This window comes from Spermophilus citellus (assembly GCF_964194105.1).
Source record: "Spermophilus citellus genome assembly, chromosome: 14".
NCBI lineage: Eukaryota > Metazoa > Chordata > Mammalia > Rodentia > Sciuridae > Spermophilus > Spermophilus citellus.
In genome coordinates this window covers 62,891,308-62,904,105 of record NC_138194.1, presented here as the reverse complement: position 1 = coordinate 62,904,105, position 12,798 = coordinate 62,891,308, and the positions used below count along the sequence as shown (strand labels likewise).

Below are 12,798 nucleotides of genomic sequence, written 5' to 3'. Positions count from 1 at the left end.
ATGTATTATTCCAGTTCAGTTGTCTTTACTGGATAATTAACTGGTAAACACTTTCATTTTCTCATATACTCCAAGTCTAATTTAGTCATTAGATATTTGTTTACCTCAGTGATATTTGGGTAGCAATTCTAATTACTCTTGGCTGACTTCCTAAGTCATTTTCTCGTCCACTTATTGCATCTACTAAGAAAATGCGCCGAGTCAGAATCCACTTGCTAGGGTTACTGTCTTTTATTATAAAAAGAAAACCAAAAACAAGATAACATTAAAAAAAATCAAGTTGTTCAAAATGATTCTCAAAATGTTTACTAAACAAATTTAAAATACAAAATTATTTTGTTTTAGACAAGGTGGCCGTAAAGAGCTACTGCTATAAGAAATGTCTGATTACTGTTTTTCTCAGCTCAATCGATGTCATCTGATTGAATGTTTCATTAATATGGATGGAAATTACCTGAAAAAGTCAGATTTTATAGCATAGGTAACAACAAGAGAATTAATTTGTCTAAAAAAGCAGATCAAGGGCAGTTTAAGGAAAAAGCAATTTAACGTTCTACTAATTTTTCTCAGTGTACATTCTCAGCAATAGAATAAATTTTTAAAAAATATGCCTGAAAACAGGATTAGTAAATACATAAGTGATCTTATTGTTTTACATTTTGCCATACTATATAGAATTCCATTAATAGAAAATAAGAAAAAAAATCTAGCTATGAAAAAAAAAGAATCCATAACCTTTCTTAAAATCAGTGGTTTATTAAATTACTATGTTGGGTAACTTATTTAATTCTTTCAGCTCAGAGAAAGAATGATATGTATGGATATCTTACCTTGGTTCACAAACATTTTATTGTGTTGAAGATTTAGGTTTAATACAGGCACAGCCCAAATATTTTGTTGTTGATTTTTATCAGTATATTCAAGATAAATATCATAAAATACAGGAGTAGGAAAGTCAGCTAATATTTTAGAGATAGAAATCTCACACTGGAAAATAAAAATAAAAACATCACAATTGAAAATTTAGAAAGCATATTTGTTATTCTTAAGACAATGTTTTTAGTTTTGCAAAATAAATATTTTTAAATTATCTTGTTTACATGCATTTCCATATGACTTACAAAATGTGAATTCACAAATGATTCTTTTATAAGGGCGCCCCCAAAAATCTAACATTAATTGCTCTGTTCTTGACCTACAACACACACAGAGAAGGTATGCCTACATTCTCAATATTAAGTGTACATCAGTGAAAGGATTTTGAAACCACTGTCCTATGGGATGAAGTCCCAATTCTTCCTCCTTATGTGCAGTGATCTGTGATTTGGCTCCCCCTAATACAGCTAAGTTTATCTTCATACTAGTTTATGGTCATCCATCCATATGAATCTACTGCTGTTTCTAACTATGCCATGCCATATACTTTTTGATGTATTAATATGGATTCTGCCCGAATTTCCTTTCCCACTGTGTTCTCCTGTCTAGCTCATATTCATTATATAAACCTATGTATCACTCCCTCTGTGAAGCCTTTTTGTATTTCCCTGGGAACTGGTACCTTATGCATATTTATAGTGTAATACTTCATTACATTCTCTGTAGTTCTCTGTCTATATAGCTTGCTTTGCCTCCTGGGCTGTGAACTACTTGAGTGGGAGCAAGGGTCAGTGGAATAAGCATGGTTTTAATCCTAACAGAACACTGACTCCACAGTTCACCTGATATAAGACTTTGAGTAAATTATCTCATTGTATTAAGCACCATTTCCTCAACTGTAAAGCACATGTAATAAGAACATCAAATACTTATTTTATGGATCAGATGGGGTAAGAATGATAAAATACTGAGCATATAGCAGCAGGTGCTTAACAAATATTGATTCTCCTAGCCCATGGTAGGTACACAATAACATTCTTTTTAGAAAACAACAATAAATAATTTCTGAGAATAAAAGTAAATTTGTGTTCATTGTAAAAAACTTGGAAAATATAAGGAAAAAAATCATCTCTAATCCAACCATCCAAAGATAACCACTCCAAAATGAATATTTTCTTCCAACCTATTTTCATACTGATATTTTTCATTATGATTTTGTTCTATGTAGGTGCATATATATTTTAATAAGAAGCATTTTTGTAGACCACTGAATGTCTTTCAAATGTTTAATAGCTCACAATATTTCTTTGTACCATACTATAATTTCAAAATGAACAATAAGGACAAGAAGGAGAAACAAAGATGTGGAGAGAAAAGGGAACCCAAGGAGAGAGAAAAGGATATTTTTTGAGGGTAGGGGTGAACTCAGGGGCACTTGACCATGGAACCATATCCCCAGCTCTATTTTGTATTTTATCTAGAGACAGGGTCTCACTGAATTGCTTAGCACTTTGCTTTTACAGAGGCTGGCTTTGATCTCACGATCCTCTTGCCTTAGTCTCCCGAGTTGCTGGGATTATAGGCATGTGCCATTGCACCGGGCAAGGATATTTTCTTACGTGTAATGGGGAAGTCGAGTAAAGAAGTAACTTTGTGGGGCTGGGGATGTGGCTCAAGCGGTAGCGCGCTCGCCTGGCATGCATGCGGCCCGGGTTCGATCCTCAGCACCACATACCAACAAAGATGTTGTGTCCGCCGAGAACTAAAAAATAAATATTAAAAATTCTCTCTCTCTCTCTCTCTCTCTCTCCTCTCTCACTCTCTCTTTAAAAAAAAAAAAAAAAAAAAAAGAAGTAACTTTGTGTGAGTCACCAAAAAATGAAGTTGCATTTCAACTTTATTCCAAAATGATTGGAAATAGCATTATATCTTTTTTTTAAAATTTTTTTATTTTAATTTTTATTTTTTTAGCATTATATCTTAAAATCAACATAGAGCAAGATTATGAAAATGTTATTAACATTACGGGATGTTTAAGATTCTATAGATGCCAAGGTATTCTCTTCATACTAATTAAATTAACATTTTCTGTGTCCAAATGATAAAAGTTATAATGCTTAATAAAATTACTCCTTACTATTCAAACATCTTCAATTTCAAATATTGACATATTATTCCAATTATTGCTGTTGTGACAGTTTGAAAGATAAAGCTGAAACTTAGACTAATATAGTTCAAACTTACACTTTGTTGATAGGTTGTTCCAAAAGAATAAGCAGCATTTAGTCTTGTCTCAGTGTCTGGACAAAGCTACAGCAAAAGAATATAACTGATAAATATCTTTCACAAGTGTTTTCCATAGTTCTTAGCTACCACTTGGACATAAGCTTGCTATAAAACTTATTTAATGTACAAGGGAATGAAAAATTAAGGGAGTATATTCATCATAAGGGAATGAAAAATTAAGGGAGTATATTCATCATAAATTATAGTCATTATTTTAAAAACAGTTTTAAGAAATTCTAGCTTAAAGCATCAGAAAACAAATTAGCTTGGTATATAGCTGCCACTCTTCAAGCGATAATTTAGTCTTTTCTTTAGGCAAAAATGAAAAACACTTGTAATTCTTTAGCTAGAATAATGCTCACCTGTAAAACACCTCCTTCTAAAGTTTGCCACTTGAGAAAATTTCCTCTTATATCATAGGAAGCAGCAACAAACTTCAGTTTTGTATTCTGCTTAAAGAAAAACAACAAAATAATGTTTAATACTCTGAAGCCAATATAATATCCTATAAAGCAATTTTCACCATTAACTAATCCTTTTTCACTGTTGATAGTTAAAACTTAAATTCAAATTTCATTTTGAATCTAGGTTAATCTAAGTATATCTATAATTAAATACATGCAAAAAACTGAATTTATTTTTTGCATAAAAATTATTGTAGAATTGAGAGCGAGGTTAGTGATAATCTCCTTTCAAACCTGTTAAATGGGGGATGAACATAGGGGAAAGGTATCCTTCTTTCCTTCTGGGAAGATAAATTGAAGTGAGAATTAGGACCTGTGAAATGCTGGGAAATATCACAGACCCCAATCAATCTTGGGAAACACTTCTCAAAACTGTGGAGACACATGAGAACAGAGAATGTTTTGCACAAACTACTCTTCACAATTTCACAAGTATGTGTAATGCTATAACCACATATCCTAGAAGTATCTATATACTCAAGTAAGACAGCTAAGCTCTACATTGTTTAGTTTCTATAAGTAACTGATATTTATATTTTAGTAACTAAACTTTAAAAAATAATCTTAAAAAATTAAGAATTGTGAGCAGTTAACTTTCTTATTACCACTTAAAGTTGCAGATAAAAATGCAGTTATCATCTAATGATGTAGTAATTTGTACCTGGTTTTGTCCTGTAAAACTAAAATTTGCTGGAAGAGGAGCAGTACTGAGTATTTGAGGTGCCAATCCAGCCTGTTCTCCATAAAATAGCCATGGAAGATTCTGTCTCCTATAATTAATTATAATTGTTTTAATAAAAACAAGAAACATTTCTGATTATTAATATTTATGAAAATAACTGCACTGAATTCGGTCAAAACTAAATTTCATCAATTAAAATGTCCATACCAAAATGAAATAGAATGAACAGTGCTCAGTCCAGCAGTCTTTTCAAAGACTGACTGAAATAGTCGACATGCATCAAATGTGACAGTGTCAAGAGAATTCATGTTCATCACGCACATATTTCCAAGAGCTTGGCAAGACGTTAGGTTGGCATACATCTACAAAACAACAATGGCAAAGAAATTTAACATGACACTAATAGCCCAAACAAAAATTGATATAAAAATTTTGCTTCATTTTATCTATTCTATTAATTCTTTTGTTTATAAATGCCTTTCCTCTAGCTTAAGTAGAAACTTTCCATGTGGGAAGAAGAATAAGAAGTTATATTTTAATTATAATTTTTGGCCAAAATATAAAGACAATCAATTGAAGAGAAAGTAAAAACATATAGCATGATATTTAAAAAAAAAACTATTACGTAAAATACATTTGAAAGAAGAATAATGTGCTTGTAAATTAGATCTGATCATATAAATCTAGTCCATTTTGTTTAAGTAATCTGTTTATGAACAATAAATTAAAATCATTTTTTAGTTTACTTCTCAAACTTTTTTTCCCTCAATTTTTCTTATTAGGAAAAGGGTGCTCCATTTTCAGTTATTCAAGTCAAAAACTTTGAAGTGCATTCATTTCTCTTCCTTCCCATATCCAACTCCTCAGTAAATCCTATTGGTTCTCTCTTCAAAGAACAGCCAGAAGGTAAACACCTCTCTCCATTTCCATATCTCCCTTGTCCACTGTTTCCCTTTTTCTCACTCAGATTACTATAATATTGTCCTAAATTCTCCCTTAGGACAAGACTTCTGTCCTTGCCACAAGAAAATCTAACCTCTATGCTACAACAATACTTTTAAATCCTGAAGTTAGGTCATGTTTTCCTTTGCAAACAATCCTTCTATCTCCCTGGGTTCTTGTTAGAGCCACTTCCTAAACCTCTTGAGTCTCCATATTCCCTGCTCACTCTGTCCCAGCCACGTTAGTCCTCTTCTAGTTTCTTAAACATGATCAAGTCAGTGAACTCGTGCTTTTTGATCTCTGCTTTTGTTGTGGTCTCTGCTAGATATTTGCAGGGATCACTCTCACTTCTTTCAGGTCTTTACTAAATATCACCCTCAGAAATGTTGTGCTAATCACCCTATATAACAAAGCACCTTCCCTTCCATGTTCTTTACCCTGGTTTATTGCCTTTGTAGCACTTAGTATGCCTGACATTTACTGAGTCTATAAACTCAGTGAAGGGATTTTTTTTTCTTTTTCTGAAATAACTAAGCAGATTGAGAAGAAGGCCTGACACACACTAGGTCATCAATTAACATCTACTAAATGATGGTCAGTTTCATGAACACTCAATTGTTGCCAAATCAGCTTGGAGATATTCAATTTGTATATATAGAATAATGTTTTCTTTAGGTGTTCTCTTTCAATTCATTGGAAAGGGTTTATTCTTCTTATAGAATATGACCAAGGAGATAGGTACTTTGAGAAAAAACATTTATTAGGATAAGAAATGGTACCACGATTCTTCAAAGTGAAATAAAACTTTAAAAAAAAATTCAAACTTACCCAACATGCAATTGCTGTTGACTGCAAATACTTTGCAAACCATTCTGAAGCTGAAGACATACCCTGTAAGCAAAAAGATGAAGTTTAGTTTTAAGTTCAAACGAAGACTGCTTAATCCCATACTATTAGGAAGACATTAGTATGTATACTGTTAAGTGAGAAATTACTACTATTACTTTCTTAATGTTAGTGGAAAGACAGATTCTAATAGCAATTCAAAATTTAATTCTAACCAATGTCAGTTATCACAAATAAGATTGCATGCAATATAATGTAACTTGGGCAAAGAACATAAAACGAAATCCGTCAATAGTCCAGAAAATACATGTGCCTGTTTTGTTGATACAAAAAATAAAATGGCATAAAAGAAAAGAAAAATAATAAATCGTGAGAATTGAGTGGTAAACTTCTGTTGATTTAGGATAAATACTGTATTAAATTGACAAGTATTACAAAATTAGGGGCATGATTTCTCAGCAAGAGATTTGGGATATACAGAATAACTAACTTAAAATCTCTAAGGTGATCACGCTTCCCAAGCTCAGAGGGTATCAGAATTAATTTGAGAACATCCTAAAAATAGAAAATGACTAGTTTCATTCCAAACAAAATCAATGAGAAGCTCCAGGATGAGACCAGGGTTTTGAAAGCTCTGGGTATAAACTACTAAGAACCACTGTTTTAAAGTTTATCTGAATATTCTGCTAAAAAACAAAACACAGAGAAGCACCATTCAGAGTAAACAGGTCATGAACAGAGAAGATACAGAAAATTATGTAGAACATGGCACCAGTTAATATGATTATATAACTTTGAGTGCACGAACTAGAGTATTATTTCACTATTAAAAATTATAACCATGCAAGATAAGACTGAAACAATACAGAGAAATCAAGGAGGTGCCTACAGAATAATAGAGTCATGTCAAGAACACAGGAGCTATCTTGAAGGAAAATCCAAATTTGGGACAACTTGAGCTTTGAAAAGAAGAATAACTAATAGATTATAAAAAAAGATTACAAACTGAGAGAACAAAGATTGCATGAGTTCATGGTAAAGATTAAGAGAAAAAAAGAAAGCACAAAGAGAATAATCTTCCTTGTAGAAGATTATTAGCTAACTAATATAGAATAGCAGAATTGTGAAATCATTAGAAATGGCCAATTTAATAATGTATATTGCATGCAATATAATGAAACTTGGGCAAAGAACATGAAACAAAATCTGTCAATAATCCAGAAAATACATGTACCTGTTTTGTTGATACAAAAAATAAAGTGGCATAAAAGAAATTAAAAATGAGAAAGTTCATCAATAGATACTAAAATGGATATTTACATAGAAAAATCACAAATTAAAATCTCAGACTAGTTTATCAATCACAGTGCTTTTATAATAGAGATAGTGGCCAATGCAACTGTGACCAAACAACCAAATTAGTGTTACCAATAACTGGATGACTTGAACTGTTTTTTCTTGTTTCAGTGCAAGAGACTATATACAACCTACAGAATTGTCTTTTCCCCCCAAAAGATTCTTCACTGAGTAAACAATGATGCTTCATGAGAAAACAACCAGAAAAATCCAGGAAAACACATACACAAACAAATGCAAAATGGGACAGGCATCTGCTGTAGATTTAAAAAACTAAAAAGATTAGTTGCAATGTGGGTTTCTTCACTGGATCCTAGGTACTCTCCTTCAAAAAAAGAAGAAAGGAAAAAAGGGTATTATTAGAAGAACTGAGAAAATCTGAACAGATATTAGATAATTCTATTGTATTAATTTTAAATTTTCAGGATATGATGCTAAGAAGATGCCTTTTTTCTTGGTGGATATACATTAAAGTATTTGGAATAAACTGTCATTATGTCTACATCTTATTTTCAAATGGCTTAGGAAAAAAAATGTGTATATATGTATGTATATCTACATATAACAGTCTCTTATTTCTGGAGCAACTGGTTCTAGGACCCCCACAGATATTCAAACGCACAAATGTTCAAAATGACATGGTATTTGCAATTAACCTAAGCTATATTCTCCTATATACATTAAATCATCTCTAGATTACTTATAATACCTAACACAATGTAAATGTTATATAAATAGTCGTTATACTGTTGTTTGGGGATCAATGACAAAAAAAAAGTTGTCATATTCAGTACATATGCTATTTTTTTCCTAATACAATCAATCTGCAATTGTTTGAATTTGTGGATACAGAACGTATAGATACAGTATTAAATACCATTACAGTATGTAAACAATATTTACATACATAAAGTGAAATAAATTAATTGTGGCAAAATATTAATAATTGGCTAAAATAGGTGAAAATGTATGCACAGTCATTCTTTCAATTTTTCTGCAATTTTAAAATATTTCAAAATAAAAATTTTTGAGATAAACACCTACACAAGATGCTAGCTCACTATTACTATCTTTGTGAAAAGGGAATGAGAAAACACTGACCATATGTATGGAAATTCTTTACTGATTGGCAGGAATATTCCCAGAATAGGATTCAAAGCCCTTGTTATAAAATTATACAAAAGTAACTACATTCAGAGTTTGTGCCCCAAGAAAACTTTTGACTTTAATATTCAAAATAGACTTTTCTAATCAGGAAGAGTGTTGTGTTGTAGAATCAATCAATACAAGTATTTAAGTCTAACTAGCAATTCAAGTCTCAACATAAGTTAGTAAACATGCATTGTTTTATCAATTAAGTTAATTTCATGTTTAATTCCTTTAAACCAGTCCCTCAGAATTGGACTGATCTACAAATGCACAGACATAATTGAATTCTTATCCCTGCCAAAATGAGGAATGGGCCAAGATACTCATGATATCTTAATTAGATTTTGTTTCCATGATTTATACTTTGTCTACACAGAATCATCTTATCATAAACAGCAGTTATGATATGACTTAGATGTGGGAATTCCAAACTTGTCCTTGTGAAAGCTTGTTTTCAGGAATGGTATGTTTAAATGAAATATATTTACTGGATCAGAATTAACTTTAAAAATAATCCCTCCTTTCCTAAGGGAATGGCCCTTCCTTTCCTCTGAGGAAGGGGAGATGTGGAGGTGCTGGTGCAAGAGAAAGTGACATGGTGGGAAGACTCGATGCACTGAACACAGGAGTAAATTGAAGAAAAAGTGGGATTCCAAGTGAGAAATGAAACTGTTATGAAGAAAAGGAAGTTTTAGCTAAGACTTCTTGGGATCCAGGATTTTACACGATATTAAAAATGTCAGTGATGAAAAAAAATTGAGGATAATGAGCCCCAGATTTCTTATTATTAGAGCAGGTACTTGAAACCTGCCAAAAGGAATGGGTAGAAGGAACCTTAAAGATATCAGTATGAACTCATTTCTTTTATTATGTATTCAGAGATAGATGTAGAAATAGTTATAGATGCATGTATGTGTATATGTATGTGTACATGTGTTTCTGGCCACGTCTGGGTATGAGGGCATATTAAGGGTGATAATCTTTGTTACTAAATATTACCCTCCCAAATTTATAGAGAAATGACTGATATGGGGCTGGGGAGATAGCTCAGTCAGTAGAGTGCTGGCCTCACATGCAAAAAGCCCTGGGTTCAATCCCCAGCACCACCAGTTGCACTCCATTTGTGTGTGATGAATTGAAATGCATTCTGCTGTCATGTAAACTCAGGAGAACAAATAATAAATAAATAATAATAATAAAAAAAGAAATGACTGATTCCAGGGCTGGGGCAGGAAAAGTACAAGGTAAGTCTGGAAATCATGTGCCAGAAAATAAGGAAATAATGGGGACATGTCACAAAGACACAGGAGACAAATGGAAGAGGCTTCTATTGGTCAAATCTAGTGTAATCTAAGCATCAAAACAAATAATGTATTTAGATTATAATCAATTGAAAAAATAGGGACCAGTAAATCCATACTGACATTATCAATAAATGTATACATGTATATAAATGGTATATAGTAGATTCTATTAGTAAATGTGGAAGAAATGGTGAAAACCAAAAATTAACTTTGGTAACCATTACAGCAGTGGCTGATAAAGGCAAGTGTCATTAATGGAGATGGAAACTAATAAGCTTAGTGAGAAAGAGAAAGTATAATCTTAGAAATTCCCCTGACAAAATAAGTGGAAAATGGTAACTTTATAGTAGTCATGGTAACTTTATGGCAGGTGATCAAGGTTAATATCATCAGTGGTGGGACCCTGAATACCTCCTGATATAATGCAATGTATTGAGAAAAGTGCATCATTTTTGTGGCTTTCTGCCAAGCAGGAACTGAGTATAAGGAAACACTATGCAGACCCAGGTTGAAGGGTCATCCTACAGATGGTAATCCCTATAAGCTTCAAAACTGTCAAGTTCAAGAAAGTCAGGGAAGAATGAGACTGAAAAGATAAAAGGAACATGACTTCTAAAGGATTTGGAATCTTAGGCAAAACAGACATTATTGGGTCTTTTGACAAAATTATTTCAACTTGAATTATTTGAAAAAGGAAAAAATAGAATAAAATAAAGGCCTGCAAATTTTATAATCAGACTGAGAAAGAATTCCCCAGAAGATACACATTTTGTTGCAGATGAGCCAGTTTGAGGATAATCTCAGAATTTCCTACATATATTTCTATTTTAGCATTTAATTTGCCGTTTTGAAACTATTTGATACTTGCCTGTCACCCCCACAATATTATTCCGGACGAAGGGAATTTTGCCTTTTTCAAGATACCAGAATCCACCCTTGTCATTATCTTCATGTCCCTCCCAATCACTTCTACTTACTTAACACGCAGATCACAACCTATCTTCCATAAGCTCTGCTGGCATACTGGATATCTTCAGTGTTTACCAGCTCCTATCCTAACTAACTCCCAATCAGTAACATAACCTCTATTCTTGTTCTAACTCACCCTCTTCTCTCATTTTACACCCCAGACCTTATTATCACCAGCATGTAATGCAAAATCTCTAACCCCAGTTCTCAGTGTTCTCGTCTATAAAACAAAGAATCTGGCTGGACATAAAACAATCCTTGTTTTTCCAATGCCTATTATGTACAGGCACTGCAATGTAGGTATTACTATTATTATGTCCAACTTAGAAAAAACTGAAGTGTAGAAATATTAAGTAAATTTTCCAAAGAATCAAGAATAAAAAATTAATGACCAGGGTTCAAATCTAGAGCATGATGCTCTTCATTGCATTATACTGAATCCTTTATAGAACCTATATCAGATATTTTCAGTTTAAACATTTTGTGATTTCCTTGAAAAAGCAATGAGCTAAACTATGATGCTCAGTTGTTAGACTGAGGGTTCTTAGATTGATAATTTGTTTCAAAGTGATTTAAAAACTTAAATGTTTCTAATTTTTGTCTGAAATTAACTACCAAAGGAGAAATGAAGAAAGATCCTTCACAATCAAGAAAAAAAGTGAAACATACTCACAAGCTCTCCAAGACGTGCAGTTGAAAGTAAATGTGAAGGAAAACTCCCTTTGTTACTGATACATAATCCTCCTGTCTTCATAAATAAATAAGGGGGGAAAAGACCTAGTTTATGGAAAGTTATAAGTAATTGAATTAAAAATACATACTTTATTAATTTAATTATTCTTACTAAAATGTTAGGTTCTGAACATGCACAGGACCTGCTGGCATTAATGAATGTTGGTTCACATCGGATACACCTGTTCAACATACAAAAAAAAAAACAACAACACTTTTAAAAATGTTCATGAATTACACTAAACCTCATTTAATTGGAAACTTTTTTAAAAGAGAAAAACAAATAAGTTTATTAACATATATATTTCATATATACATGGGAGACACCCAGAGAATTAAAATGCTGGATTAGAACAGATTCATTCAACTAAGCAATTACTTAAATAAACAAATTAAAAATATTAACACTTTAAATAGTCTTATACCCCTCTTTGTGTTTTAAGGCAAGTATAAACAAATAAAATTAACCAATAATAGAAGACTATTTTCTTACCTATACATAGGAATGCATAGAATGAATATACTGAATAGCAAAGATGGCAAAGTCACTCAACTAACAAGAGTCCCAAAAAACTCATATAATGAAACTAAATCAATATTTACAAGTAGTTATATCAAATATACTTTCCTTAGTTTATCTGCCACAAAGCAAAAAGGTGGCATAAGCCTAAAAGATGAGTATATCTATCCCTTCATCAAACTCATAACCAATACTTTAAGATAAAGTCTATTCACCATCTATTTATTTTAGGAAAATATATTTTCCTATATATATTAATATATATTAAAGAATGAGATAAAGTGGGCTGGGGATGTGGTTCAAGCGGTAGTGCGCTCGCCTGGCATGCGTGCGGCCCAGGTTCAATCCTCAGTACCACACACAAAGATGTTGTGTCCGCCGAAAACTAAAAAATAAATATTAAAAAAAATTCTCTCTCTCTCTCTCTAAAAAAAAAAAAAAAAAAAAAAAAAAAAAAAAAAAAAAAAAAGAATGAGATGAAGGACTACTGGGGACTCTGATGAGTTTATATATGAACTATTACTTATAAGAAAAAACAGGCAGGAAATAGGGCTGGGGCATGACGTAAACTCCAGGTCTGGGGAGATTTTTAAGGGGCCAACTTGAGGATCAGCCCAGTAGTCAGTTTCAGATGTTGCAACTCAGGTCAGTCTGAGAGAAAAGATGATCCAA

The 12,798-nt window shown here is 32.3% G+C and overlaps 1 protein-coding gene across 2 annotated transcripts in view; it reads right to left on the bottom strand.

The window, feature by feature from the left end:
* Positions 1 to 12,798, bottom strand: part of TMEM67 (transmembrane protein 67) — a 41,646-nt gene that overhangs the window by 22,494 nt on the left and 6,354 nt on the right. The window contains exons 5-13 of one of the 2 annotated variants that reach the window (XM_081266817.1): positions 11,719 to 11,788; positions 11,548 to 11,622; positions 6,079 to 6,141; positions 4,516 to 4,670; positions 4,288 to 4,396; positions 3,525 to 3,614; positions 3,121 to 3,186; positions 831 to 987; positions 105 to 228 (exon numbers count right to left, since the gene is read on the bottom strand). In XM_081266817.1, coding sequence (XP_081122943.1) covers positions 105 to 228; positions 831 to 987; positions 3,121 to 3,186; positions 3,525 to 3,614; positions 4,288 to 4,396; positions 4,516 to 4,670; positions 6,079 to 6,141; positions 11,548 to 11,622; positions 11,719 to 11,788 — 909 coding nt within the window. The remainder of the gene's footprint in view (positions 1 to 104; positions 229 to 830; positions 988 to 3,120; positions 3,187 to 3,524; positions 3,615 to 4,287; positions 4,397 to 4,515; positions 4,671 to 6,078; positions 6,142 to 11,547; positions 11,623 to 11,718; positions 11,789 to 12,798) is intronic. The other variant, XM_081266818.1, reaches the window with a different exon arrangement.